This window comes from Schistocerca gregaria, chromosome X (genome assembly GCF_023897955.1).
Source record: "Schistocerca gregaria isolate iqSchGreg1 chromosome X, iqSchGreg1.2, whole genome shotgun sequence".
In the NCBI taxonomy this organism is placed as follows: Eukaryota; Metazoa; Arthropoda; class Insecta; order Orthoptera; family Acrididae; genus Schistocerca; species Schistocerca gregaria.
Genome location: NC_064931.1, coordinates 718,235,478 through 718,250,449, shown reverse-complemented (window position 1 = coordinate 718,250,449; position 14,972 = coordinate 718,235,478). Strand labels below are relative to the sequence as shown.

At 41.6% G+C, this 14,972-nt stretch overlaps 1 protein-coding gene across 1 annotated transcript in view; it reads right to left on the bottom strand.

Annotated features, from left to right (window-relative positions):
- Nucleotides 1–8,679: 8,679 nt before the first annotated feature.
- LOC126299396 (uncharacterized) overlaps nt 8,680–14,972 on the bottom strand; it is a 1,761,671-nt gene continuing 1,755,378 nt past the window's right edge. The window contains exons 10-11 of the mRNA XM_049991269.1: nt 10,735–10,966; nt 8,680–10,572 (exon numbers count right to left, since the gene is read on the bottom strand). Coding sequence (XP_049847226.1) covers nt 9,747–10,572; nt 10,735–10,966 — 1,058 coding nt within the window. The 3' untranslated portion in view covers nt 8,680–9,746. The remainder of the gene's footprint in view (nt 10,573–10,734; nt 10,967–14,972) is intronic.

Here is a 14,972-nt window from a genome sequence, read left to right as displayed (position 1 = left end):
GTACTGACTGCCGTTAACACCACAACATGAGCAGCTGCATTTTGTAGTCGTGATGCATACTGGAAGTATGGACTTCTGATGAATGGCGTCGGAGTGTGTTCGACTATGAATCGCAGTTCTGTACTGCCGTCGTCGTCGGCTAATATTGCGGTAACCTGGAGAGAGGTACTGTTGTGGTTGGCAGGAGAGCCAACACCGTTACTACAGGAGGCCGAAATGCACGCGTTTTAGCTCACGCAGGCTGGCGTAAGGTCTGGAACATGACAAGGGAACTAGAATTGAGAAAAACGGGCGTAGCCGGTGGAATACTTAACTTTAATCCATTAAGGACGAACGTCGCTCTTGACGATACGTGGTTACAATATCAATAGTACTGATAATGGCGCATTGCTAGGTCGTAGCAAATAACGTAGCTGAAGGCTATGCTAACTATCGTCTCGGCAAATGAGAGCGTAGAAGTCAGTGAACCATCGCTAGCAAAGTCGGCTGTACAACTGGGGCGAGTGCTAGGAAGTCTCTCTAGACCTGCCGTGTGGCGGCGCTCGGTCTGCAATCACTGATAGTGGCGACACGCGAGTCCGACGTATACTACCGGACCGCGGCCGATTTAAAGGCTACCACCTAGCAAGTTGGGTGTCTGGCGGTGACACCACAGGTACCATTCTTCCAGTGATTTGGTATTCCTGGCATCATGGCCTGAGGGGCCGTTGGGTATGACTTCAGCTCACGGATGTTAGAGACTGAGGGAACTCTGAAGGCAAAAGAGCCACTGAAATCCTGCACCATCATGTGGTACCTTTCATTTGTCAGTATCAGGGAAATGCACACTCCCGCATGGCACGTGTCTCTATGAACAATACGCATTATGTTGAGGTCCTGCAATAGGCTGCGAGGTCCTCAGATCTGTCCTTGATAGAACATGTGTGGTGTCGGCTCGGATGTCAACCCTGTCCCAGTGCAAGTACCCCGGATGTCAAGGACCATTTACAACAGTTGTGGGACAGCTTGCCTTAGGAGAGGATACAAGGACTTTATGACACCACTTCCAACTGAATCAGTAGACGCTTCGAGGCCAGAGGAAGTGCAACGTCATACTTGTAAGTGGGCTCATACTGCTACTTGTTTCCAAATTTGGTTCGATTTTGTAATCACTTTCGCTCTGAACCCGTTAGGTTTCATTTAGTTTCTTCCTCACCTTCGCAGTTCTTTTTATCAATCAGTGTATTTAGCGATTAAGTTTGGTGGATTGTGATGTTACTGTATTGAGTCTCGCTACAACGACGTTAAGTGCAAACATTTGAGCGAAACGTTATAGAGTAATGTCCAAGGTCATATGTGGGGGAAGCTGTCAGGAGGGACAGAAGGATGGGGGAATGCAAGGTGGCATAAATGGCAATGCAGAAAAAAATTCCTTTGCTACGAGAAGCGTGACTTGGCTACTTACATTTATCCCGAAACAGTTCGGATTTGTTTAGTTCACTAGGTATATTCACGTTACGTTGCTTCTGACTTGTCCGTGAGGCACGATTGCAAACAAAAGGTTCGTAACATAATATCTCACGAAGTTACAAATTTGGAAAACTTTAAGTCTCAGTCCACAAAGGGGCGTGACTCGAGGCAGTGTCTGTTCTGTCTCTTCTGCCACCCCCGGAGGCTCTTCAGATTAACAGCTGGAAAGTTTATAGGCTCATAGCTAATGCTGGTAATAAAAATCTGATAGTGAGTAACGAAGTTTTAATGATCTACATGAAAAATTAAAGTTACGTAATTAATGTATTATTTGTTTGCAGCTAAGTGTATGAAATATTGGTGCACACTAAAATCTCCGCGCCATATAACCGCAGAACGACGGTAGAGGAACCGCAACAAACTGAAATATCAATGCAATTCATTTTCTGCAATTGTAGGAGGACAGCGCTGCACCTGTTGAAGACGAGTTGCTGGAAGACCACGGTAAAAACGTAGCATAAAATACTGTTATGTGCCGCAGACGCTTGCAGTGTGGTGAAACAAGTCTGAATGACGAAGATACTAGTGGTAGACCATCTATCTCTAATGAATCGGGAATCACAGGAGAAGTGAATGTCCTGTTGCTTGAACACTGGCAGTTGTCTGTAGAGATAATGGTAGCAGTCACTGAATAGCTTTCAACGTCTTGCAAGAGGTTCTGAACACTACAAATATCGCCACCAGCAGGATTCCATGACCATCTACACACATTCAAAAAGCGTGTTGAACCGCGACTGCAGCGGAAATGTTGCAGTTACGTCAGGCCCATCCAGAGGGTGTCATTAGCCATCTAATCATCAAGCAAGAGTGCTGGTTGAAGAACTAGGGTCCCGAGAAAAGGCCAGAAAGCAAACAGTGGAACCATGTGGACTCACCACCGTTGAGAAAGGCCAAGACCCGATCATCATTGGGCTAGGTGATGTAGAGTGTTTTTTCTGCACTGTTATAGCGTGTTACTAATAAATTATGCTCGGAAGAGAAAACTCGTCATACGATCATTCTGCAGAGCTCTACTGGCGAGATTAATGGAGGCCATCAAGACGAACCATCGCGGCAAAAGTCCAAGAGAATGCTTCTTGCTCTACGACTAGGCTAAAAGATTTTTCTGCACAGAAGATAGTCACACATACTGCTACTATAGACTATGAAATCTGCCTCACCTCCATATTCTTATGACGTGGCACCAGCTGACTTTTGGTTCTTTCCTCGAATGAAGAAATCATTGCTTGGAAGGCATTTCCAGATTTACGGAAAGGTGCCTTTCTTGAAATGAAGCATTTTCTGAAGAACGAAATGCAGACTTCTACAAACGAGGCGATCGCCAAGTTCTCCATCTTCGCATATAAGGACTAACGTCCTCACTACGCTTCATGGTAGCTGTTTGATTTTTCGAGGTGATAGTCAAAACTTTATGACTGCACCTCATAAATCGATACCGCCATCCTTCTGATACAAGATTACCATCGTGTGTAACTATATAATAATTCTAATTCCAAAGACAGCAGGTGGTGACAGGTGCGAATATTATGGAACTGTCATTTCAATAAGTCATGGTTACAAATTACAACCACTAGTTCTTTGCGGAAGAGTGGTAAAACTGGTAGACGTCGACCGCGGGGAACATTGGCATGGATTCCGGAGAAATGTGGGAACACGCCAAGTGCCTCTGACCGCACGACTTCTCTTAGAGGATAGGTTAAGTAAACGCTAGCCTATGTTTACAGCATTTGTAAATTTGGAGAAACCTTTTGACAATGCTGAGTGAAATACTCTCTTTGAAATTCTGATGGTAGTAAGAGTACAATACAGGGATCGAAAGGCTGTTTACAACTTGCACAGAAACCGGACGGCAGTTATAATCGTCTAATAGTCGAGGGGCATAAAAAGGAAGAAGCGATTGAGAGAGGTGTGAGACAGGGTTGTAGCCTATCCCAATGTTATTCAATCTGTATATTGAGCAATCCGTAAAGAAAATTCAAGATAATTTTGGAGTAGGAACTAGAGTTCAGGGAGAAGAAATAAAATTTTTGAGGTTTGCGGATAGTATTTTAATTCTGTCAGAGGCAGCATACTACTTGGGACAATAGTTGAACGTTATGGACTGCGTCTTGAAAGAAGGATATAACATGAACATTACGAAAAGCAAAACAAGGATCGGGGAATGTAATGGAATTAAATCAGATGATGCTGGGGGAATGAGATTGGAGACACTAAAAGTAGTAGATGAGTTTTGCTATAGAAGTAGCAAAGTAACTGTTGATGGTCGCAGTAGAAAAGATATAAAATGGAGATTGGCAGTGGCAACAGCAGAATTTTTGAAGAAAAGAAATTTGTTAACATCGAATATAGATTTAAATGTTACGAACTCTTTTCTGAAGGTATTTGTCCGGAGTGTAGCGATGTTGCATGAAGTATGGACGATAAACAGTTTAGTCAAGAAGAGAATGGACGTTTTTGAAATGTGATGCTACAGAAGAATGCTGAAGATTACAGGGATGTTAGGTGTAACTAACGGGAGGTACTGAATAAGACTGGGGAGGTACGAAATTTGAAATTTGTGGCACAACTTGATTAAAAGCAGGGAATGATTGATACGACATATTCTGAGACATCAAGGGGTCATCAATTTAGTGTAAGAGGGAAGTGTGGGGGGTAAAAATTGTAGGAAGGGACCAGAGGATGAACATAGTAAGTGGTTTAAAAAGGATGTAGGTTGCAGTAGTTATTCGGAGTTGAAGACGCTTGCAGAGGATAGAGCAGCACGGAGAGCTGCACCAAACTTCGGACTGAAGACCACAACAGTAACAACAAGTGTATGTGGGTGGATCTGTAGTTAAGCTGGCTAGGTCACATCAAATGTTATATTGCAGGTAAAGGACAATTTTATTGATCACAAAGTATGCATGAGGCGTTTCGGAATTGTTTCCATCTTTAGAAAGCCAAGTGCAAAGTCGTGCCCTTGTCCTAGGCATTGCCGTTTTTCACTAGGATCTCTGAAGATGGAAATAATTCCCAAACGAGTCACGCGTATTTTGTGATCAATAAAGTCATTGTTCACCTGCTGTATGACTTTTTATGTGACCTAGGCAGCATTTCCTCAAATTTACACATATTTACTAGAATGGTTGCTAGTCTCCTACGTAATTTTATGTCACACCGTTATAACAACATACATTTTTGACCTGGGTGATACAGGCGTTAGGTACGTTCTTTGGATAACAGACAGTACCATTGCCTGTGAGAATCGAAATGTCACCGTTGGTGGTCACTGTCGGACGACGACATTGCTTGTGGACGAGTTACGCTCCGCCTGTTTGCTGCTAAAAGAGAACATCAGCGTATTTGTTTTTAAGAACCGAAATCATTCGTCACTCAGTCCATCACGCCTAACATTCATTTAGTAGAGCGCTGCAACTTACTCCTCAGTTCATTACCACATAATACATACCGAGCTAACTCCGTACTCTAGGACAAAGCACGAGCTGTATTCGGCTCGCAGGCTACGGTATGCACAGGCAGCCATTGTTTGCCGGAACGTCCATTGTTCACAACCGTAGTAACTCGGAACACCACCTTTTAAAACACCTGTAAATTTAGCTGTAACAATGAAAGTTTTATTTCGATCGGCAACTGTTTTTACAGGTTTTAACACTTTTGTGCAACTAAATGTGACCGTAGTTGATAGGACGGAGATCAGTCGTTGGCGAGAAATTTCAAGTACATATTTTTCATTGCTCTTGTACAACATGAAGCTTCATGATAGTTCCATGAAATGCTTACGAGAGGAAGTAATACGTTCCTTTAATTGTTCTGAAATGGACGTTCTGGGAATTTGAACAATTAGCCTGTATGTGACGTGCAAAGTTTTTCAGGTAGCGTTTCTAACTTCCTTTTTGAACCTTTTCTGTTGTGGAGCCAGTCCAGCACTGATCTCCAACACTAAATAATCTAGGAACTACTGTTTTATAAACGACTTCCCAAATGGATTTCTAAACTTCCTTAACAGTTTTCTAATGAACGGTACAATTGGATCCCGCACTCCACAACTAAGTTGTCCGATCTTAAATCGCTCCGGATAGACTCCGATAAATTTCACGGTTGTAACTAATTCCGATGACTGATCGGCAGTGGTTTAGCCAAATAATGCTTTCACAAATTTACGTGTATGTTTAAATTTCTTCCATTTGACCGATAAAGTCACCCATTGATAAGGTATACGACCATCCAGATTTAGCATATAGTAATTCCATGGGTACGTCTTGATCGCTAAAATTTTAACGATCAGGACATTTCCACGGATTTACTGCATGTCATAGCGTGAAATTGGCGATCATCTGCCAGTTTTTACAATAAGTGTTCATCATCTACGATCTTCCTTAACTTCAAAAAATATTATGGTAATGCAAGCTCCGCGTAACAACTGCGCTTTGTGAAAATACTGTGAAGGTCCTACTACGGGGTAAATCTGAAGAGTCGCCGCACGCGGTATAGACTGAGCACCCCTCTTAGTTTCGGCAAACACGACACAGTGTGGGCGTATTGACACTGTAGTTGTTCAGTGGACGCCTTGGCATAGTAAAAGTACTTACATTTTGATCGAGGAAGTTTTACGTAAGCGCTGGAGGAATAACTGAGGTAAGTCTACAAATATTCCTTCAAAACTTGTCTCAGTTTCACGGTTAGTTCTTAGTGTATGCTAAATAGTCAAATATTTCCAAATGTTTAAGTAGGTGTATCAACAGTAAGTTCTACTGAGCGTGTTTTGATTCTACAGCGGCCATCTTGGCTCTCAAATAAGTGAAAACATTCGTGTCTTATTTGTATTTTCGTTCAAATGACTTAGCACGCACAAAGTTTCATATTCCGACGACCCGGATTACGACACAAACAAATTAAAGAAAGTATCCCTAGACATGTGTAAGGAGTGCAGAGAATTACACCTCAAAACAGCAAACACCAATGATTTTTTATGTTGCGGGACTTGCAAGATTTAGTTACACGAACATTGCACAATTTACGATGTGTTTTGTGCCGATTGTGGCCAAGATAATGCACAGTAAACCGAATGATCTCATTTTGTAAATCCTACTTTTGTCTTTTATTTAATATTTCACCGTGATTAATTGTGTGTATTAACCAAAAGTAAATTGATTATATGTCTTACCCTCAATGTCTTCAACTACCAGTAAGGAAACCAGTGAACTTTTTAGACATATAAATACGATATTAAAACGACTAATGTTAACACTTCATTGTTTTTCTTCACGACAAAATATATTTATAACCCGAAATGTATTTATAAATATGCATATACAGTTTCTGACTTAAAAACAGGGTATTTTTGTAGTTTTTAGCATGCGGCTTACAACTAATAGCACTGGGATACACACTGCAAATTAAAGATGTTTTCATGGTCAAATATTATTTCTAATTTTACATTGAAAAAGCAAAAAGGGGTATATCATAGATAGCTGATGTCTTCAGCTGTACAAAAAAAAGTTTCACTAGAAGTGCGCCGTGGCACATTAGATATGAGATTTTGGAAATGTGTGCCATCTCTCCCGGATTTAACCCACTTCCTTACCGGACGAAAAAGTGTCCTTTCTCTTTAGTGATGTTTATCACTGAGACCGACGTGAAAGTATTCTTCCATCCATTTAAGCAACTGGTCCTAAACTTCATAAACAGGCTTTTTCTTTAAAATCAGTGCAGAACCGTATCGAAGGCTTTCCGGGAGTGAAGATATAAGTTGACGTTCAGTATCTTTAGCCTTGTGTGTCTCATGAAATGAGAGAACCAGCTAAGTTTCAAACTAGTACAATTTCGAAAATCTGTATTGACTCTCACGGATAAGTCATTGGGTCAAAAAAAAAAAAATTCCGGCTGCTGTGGCCGAGCGGTTCTAGGCGCTTCAGTCAGGATCCGAGCTACTTCTACGGTCGCAGGTTCGAATCCTACCTCGAGCATGGATGTGTGTGATATCCTTAGGTTACTTAGGTTTAAGTAGTTCTAAGTATAGGGGACTGATGACCACAGATGTAAAGTCCCATAGTGCTTAGAGCCATTTGAACCATTCAAAAAATATGATTCTAAGCAAGCACATTGTCTGTTCTATGTTTCCATTACAAACACATATATAGTGAGTACTTTCTTCCATTCAAATGGGACGCTTCGGTGCTGTTGCTGATACGGGAAATACTTCTTTCGCAAACTAAGTATAAAATCTAACTGGTACATAAGCGAGCATTGTAGCGCGCCCTATGTGAAGAGAATTTAGTTACTTTTGAATCCCACAGTCACACTAATATTAATAACTTTTGAGCCGTTGCGATTATCTAAAGGAGAAAATTCAGTGAGATCTTCTTCTGTGTACTTCGGAAGACAATATTTTCTTCTGTCACCTTTATCTTTTCTGTGCTTGTATGATCAACGAGCTGCTGAATGGGCAGTTTTAACCCCTCTCATAGGCTAAAATTCCTTGTTGGTTTTTGAGAATACGGATTTTTATCCTGATGGTATTGTTACCGTGTGAGGAGCAAAAACTAGCATTCGTAATGAATCAGATATCACATGTTGGTTTGTAGCGTTACTGTAGTTTCTTCTCGTCTTACTTGTACAACGGCTCACCTGAGCACATATGTATAATATAATGGCGAAAGCCGGCGACTCAGGTAATGAAAGTGCCTCTTCTTATCTCTGTTAATATTCTGTAATTGTTGCGTTCAATTTCCTGGTGTTGGGTGCCGAGCAAGCTGTTCAGATCACTCGAAACTGAAATGGGGCATGCTATAGGCTATGACCATACGAGCGTCTGGATGACGTTGAATCAGTATTGACGTTTATACTCTCTGAACTATGTCGTCGTTCAGGCAAGGTTAATTTGGTAACACCACACTCATGTTTACGCCAGCTATACCTGGTTTACGGACTCATTTCCTTCCTTTACAAAGTGAATGTGTTTTCAGTTTCTAGACTGGTTCATGTCCTCGTCGTTGTATTGTGAACTAAGATGAAGTCTATGTATTGCGGACCAGCCTGTGGATCCTGTCTTCTTCTATAATTACTTTCTTTTGCATTTCTGATTGACACAACACCCATATCGCTGCCTTATGATAACAGAAAGTTATGCTCAATTTCTAATTTTAACTGATTAAAGAAAGAAGGCCACAATTCCGTTTTTGCTTTTATTTGAGTATACATGCATATTTGGAAACACGGAACATCAAGATATTATCGAGGTACACACATCAGATCTCTTACTAGTATTGGAATATGCAGACACAAATGAGGCTAACGTCAACCATAGATGTTTAAGTGAAACTTACAAAATACTTCAAACGTTTCTACTTTAACTGGAGACAATTCTGTCTACCATTCTTGTTTTAACCTAATATAGAAAGTTTCTAAATGTTTTCCATCATATGGGTAAGTTATTATTTATGGAGACTAACATTGACATCCACAGGGGTAAAAGCAGAAACACCTAATTTACAATTCTGTGAGTTTACATGTCACAACTAATTTGTTAATTTGCAATAAACATGGTACAACATTTAACTGCATAATCAATATGAAAAGCAGGATTGAAAAAAATTATATTTTCATAAACTTTTGATGCCCCTTCCGTATGACGTGATCTTGAGTGGTAAAATTTATATCTTTCATAAAAACATCTGTTATATAGTGCCCTTTTCCGTACTATTCCTCATTTCCCGGAATTTTTGTTCGAAAATATGTTATTTTTGTAAATAGGAAAACACTCGACATCACTGATATTTTTTCATGAAGAACTATTGTTATCCACGTAGAATAAATTTCTGCTATGTACAAAAATACATCAAACATGCAAATATAGAATATATATTTAATATCGCTTTAAATTACTTTGAAAACGATATGTTCTTTAATTTACCATGTGAACAATGAACACCGATTTTTATATGTTTTTCCTCTTTTCCTTTTTTTATGTGGTTTTTATGTAATTGCTGAGATTCACGGGAAAATGAATGAGTTCACCAACTATACCTTCTTCTTCGAAAGACGTCGATTACTTAGAAATCATTTTTACAACTCTAACGATAGTAGTGAACACAACACCATTTTCCCAAGTTTTTCAATTGTAAAATTAGTGGTTTCATAAACTTCTGTTTTATAAATATCTCTCTTCAAATCTCTCATCAATATATGTCATTTAATGTGAAACAGACAGTTGTTGTTGACTGTAGATACCACCAAATTTACATTCTATCAGTATATGGAGAAAAGAGCTGCTTCAAAGCTGAGAAGGTTGAACGCCCCTTTGGGATCTTAGCTGGCCCCGTAGGAAGGCCTGGATAGAGATCAGGGTTTCCATCAACGAGAACGTAATGAGACAAAGCGACCACCTGATCGGCACTCGGATTTGCAATTCCTCCACTGCACTCCTGGTACTGCAAATTTTCATCTGCCTGCTGATTCTCGTCAAGGAAATTATCTACCTGAGCACACATCTCGGCTTTGTTCTCTGGATGATCCTTGTTGCGCATTTCGTTTCCAAAAAATATTTTTTTGAACTTAAAAATGGTTTTGAGGGAAGAAGGGAGTGACCAACGAACTTTTACCTCAGTGTTACTTCCATCGCTATCATTGTTATCATCTGTTTCAATATCTGCTTGCGGCTCCGGCAATGTTTCCATATCCAACATCACACTATCCTCTGCTCTCATTCCTAAAGCTTTGTAGCAATATTCATTTGTTGGAGACTTTGATACCGTCTGGTATTTGGTTTCTCCCCAAGTAATAGTTTTCTTTGCATTGGTTTGGACTTCCGGAATTGAAATTTTTGTATCTAGTTCTCTGTGCTCCCAGCTATATGGAATTTCAAGGGCTTGCATTTCAAAAGACTCTTCATCTTCCAAAATAGGTGGCAGTTCATTGAAAGCCCGATCACTCACGGAAATTGTTGGAACATTACTTGGTGTGGGGTATTCTTCTGAATTAATATAGTCTTCTTCGTTTGTTGCGAAAGAATTGTCATCATCATCATCAGTAGCTGACATCTCTCTCACTCGTTTGGCACGATACCTGAAATGGTAAGCAACACAAGGTTTGACACTTTAATTGATTCCCACTAGGTTAGCATTAATTTCAGGTGTTACTAAAGTAGAAGAGTTTAGAAGCAGAGGATGCAGGCATGTGAAAGCCACTACTTTAAAAAGCGTAGCTGAATGGTTAGACTAGATTTACCATGTGATGATACAGGCCACTACAACAGCCAGCATCACAAGCACACCTACGCACAGTGCTGCAGTCACTAACGGAAAGCTAAAAGGGTCTTCTCTTCCGATGAAGGAATATCCAGTCTTTCGCTTGTCACCAAGATAAAATCGTAAATCGATTGTATAATCTCTGTCACAGGTAAAATAAGCTTTGTCCCAGGTCCCATCTTGTTGACATACCACCATCGTCTTAATGGACTCTGAAAAACAAAAAGGAAGGAAGGAAGATTAATCACTGAAAAAGATATAAATTACAAAATAAATTAGAAAAAGCGAGAAGTGAGACAGTTGTGGATAATGCGAAGCGCAGTTGTCTCTCGTATCTTTGGAAATGAGAGCCAAATCTTAAGAGTTAATAACAGGAGAAACCTTCACGAGCATAACAACGGAAAAGTTACGAGGCAGGGAGACAGCACCAGACCAGAACTGAATTACATAAAAGTCAGATACTTCAAGTCGCGTCGAACGATTGCTCCAAGCTGGTGGCTGCATGGGACGCCAGATGCACTTAAGAAATAAGCTGTAAGCTGTAGCTACACGGAGGAGCCAAATAAACGGCTACACCTGCCTAACATCGTGTAGGTGCCCCGCGAGCACACAGAGGTCCCGCAACACGAAGTAACATGGACCCGACTAATGTCTGAAGTAGTGATGGAGGAAATTGTCACCACGCATCCCGCAAGGCTGTCCATAAATCTCTGAGAGTACGAGGGGGTGGAGATCTCTTCTCAACATCACGTTGTCGGGCATTACAGATATGGTCACTAATGTTCGTATCTGGGGAGTTTGGTGGTGAGCGGAACTGTTTAAACTCAGTAGAGTGAACCTGGAGCTACTCTGTAGCAATTCTGGAGTTGTAGGGTGTCGCATTTTGCTGCTGGAATTGCCCAGTCCCTTCAGAATACACAATGGAGATGATCAGATGTACATCTACATCTACATCTACATCTACATGATTATTCTGCAATTCACATTTAAGTGCTTGGCAGAGGGTTCATCGAACCACAATCATACTATCTCTCTACCATTCCACTCCCGAAGAGCGCGCTGGAAAAACGAAGACCTAAACCTTTCTGTTCGAGCTCTGATTTCTCTTATTTTATTTTGATGATCATTCCTACCTATGTAGGTTGGGCTCAACAAAATATTTTCGCATTCGGAAGAGAAAGTTGGTGACTGAAATTTCGTAAATAAATCTCGCCTCGACGAAAAACGTCTTTGCTTTAATGACTTCCATTCCAACTCGCGTATCATATCTGCCACAATCTCTCCCCTATTACGTGATAATACAAAACGAGCTGCCCTTTTTTGCACCCTTTCGATGTCCTCCGTTAATCCCACCTGGTAAAGATCCCACACCGCGCAGCAATATTCTAACAGAGCACGAACGAGTGTAGTGTAAGCTGTCTCTTTAGTGGACTTATCGCATCTTCTAAGTGTCCTGCCAATGAAACGCAACCTTTGGTTCGCCTTCCCCACAATATTATCTATGCGGTCTTTCCAACTGAAGTTGTTCGTAATTTTAACACCCAGGTACTTAGTTGTATTGACACCCTTGAGAATTGTACTATTTATCGAGTAATCGAATTCCAACGGATTTCTTTTGGAATTCATGTGGATCACCTCACACTTTTTGTTATTTAGCGTCAACTGCCACCTGCCAAACCATATATCAATCTTTTCTAAATCGCTTTGCAACTGATACTGGTCTTCTGATGACCTTAATAGACGGTAAATTACAGCATCATCTGCGAACAACCTAAGAGAACTGCTCAGATTGTCACCAAGGTCATTTATATAGATCAGGAACAGCAGAGATCCCAGGACGCTTCCCTGGGGAACACCTGATATCACTTCAATTTTACTCGATGATTTGCCGTCTATTACTACGAACTGCGACCTTCCTGACAGGAAATCACGAACCCAGTCGCACAACTGAGACGACACCACATAGGCCCGCTGCTTGATTAAAAGTCGCTTGTGAGGAACGCTGTCAAAAGCTTCCCGGAAATCTAGAAATATGGAATCAACTTGAGATCCCCTGTCGATAGCGGCCATTACTTCGTGCGAATAAAGAGCTACCTGCGTTGCTCAAGAACGATGTTTTCTGAAACCATGCTGATTACGTATCAGTAGATCGTTCCCTTCGAGGTGATTCATAATGTTTGAATACAATATATGCTCCAAAACCCTACTGTAAACCGACGTCAATGATATAGGTCTGTAGTTCGATGGATTACTCCTACTACCCTTCTTAAACACTGGTGAGACCTGCGCAATTTTCTAATCTGTAGGTACAGATCTATCGGTGAGCGAGCGGTTGTATATGATTGCTAAGTATAGAGCTATTGTATCAGCGTAATCTGAAAGGAACCTAATCGGTATGCAATCTGGACCTGAAGACTTGCCCGTATCAAGCGATTTGAGTTGCTTCGCAACCCCTAAGGTATCTACTTCTAAGAAACTCAGTGATCAGACAGGATGCTTACGTACGCGTCACCTGTCAGTCGTGTCTAGATACATCAGGGATCCCATATCACTCCAACTGCACACGCTCCACACCATTACAGACTCTCCACCAACTTGAAAAGTCCACTGCTGACATGCAGGGTCCATCGTGTCATGAGGTTGTCTCCGTACCTGTACACTTCCATCCGCTTGATTCAATTTGAAACCGGACTCGTCCGACCAGCCAACATGTTCCTGGTCATCAAAAGTCCAATGTGGGTGTTGACAGGTAGAGGTGAGGAGTAAAATTTTGTGTCTTGCAGTCATCAAGGGCACATGGAGTGGGCCTTTGGCTCCGAAAGCCGTATCGATGATGTTTCGTTGAATGGTTGGCACGCTGACGCTTATTGATGGCCCAGCACTAAAATTTGCAGTAATTTGATGAAGGGTAGCACTTCTGTCACGTTGAACGATTCTCTTCAGTCGTCGTTGGTCCAGTTCTTGCGGGATCTTTTTCCAGCCGCAGCGATCTTGGAGATTTTATGTTTTACCCGATTCCTGATATTCACGGTATGAAATGGTGATACGGAAAAATCCCCACCCACTTCATCACTACCTCGGAGACGCTGTGTCCCATCGCTCGTGCGTCGACTATAACACCACGCTGAAAGTCAGTTAAATGTTGATAAACTGCTATTGTGGCAGCAGTAACCGATCTAACAACTGCGGCAGACGTTTTTTAGCTTATATACACGTTGCCGACCGCTGCACCGTACTCTGCCTGTTTACATATCTCTGTATTTGAATACGCCGGCTGTTGTGGCCGAGTGGTTCTAGACGTTTCAGACTGGAACCGTGCGACCGCTACGGTCGCAGGTTCGAATCCTGCCTCGGGAATGAATGTGTGTGATGTCCTTAGGTTAGTTAAGTTTAAGTAGTTATAAGTTCTAAGGGACTGATGACCTCAGATGTTAAGTCCCATAGTGCTCAGAGTCATTTGAACCATTTGTATTTGAATACGCATGACTATACCAGTTTCTTTGGCGCTTACGTGTATCATTTCAGAGCGAGAGAAGTGTAATGTGGGAGCTAGTCTCTGGAAGAGACACCTATACGTCATGATGAGCCTGTAGTAGATCTAGGGCATGAATTTACAACAGAAAGTAGTTCAGAGAAACTAAATCACAGCAAATAAACCCACAAGCCAACGGCCTTGCCGCAATGGTAACACCGGTTCCCCTCTGATCACCGAAGTTAAGCGCAGTCGAGCTGAGCTAGCACTTGAATGGGTGACCACAGGTCCGCCGAGCGCTGTTGGCAAGCGGGGTGCACTCAATCCTTGTGATGCAAATTGAGGAGCTACTTCATTGTGAAGTAGCGGCTTCGCTTGCGTAAACTGACATACGGCCGTGAGGGTGATGCGCTGACCATATATACCCCTCCATATCCGCATCCAGTGACGTATCTGAGGCTGAGGATGACACGATTGCCGGTCGGAACCTTAATGGCCTGTTCGGGCGGAGTTCAGTTTTCTTTGTAAATTTATTTTATGCACAGTTAGGGTAGTAGACTGTGCCACTGAAAATGGTGTGATAGTGTTGCGTAAAGTTAAGGAAGAAATTAAAACAGTTAATAGGAACATCTGCACAGTTAAAGAGGAGTATTCCCATGTACCGTACTGTTAGAGTAGATGAATCGGAAATGCTTCGATGAAAGGCTGTTACTAGCGAAGCAGTAAGTTCATTAGGAGCGGTGAAA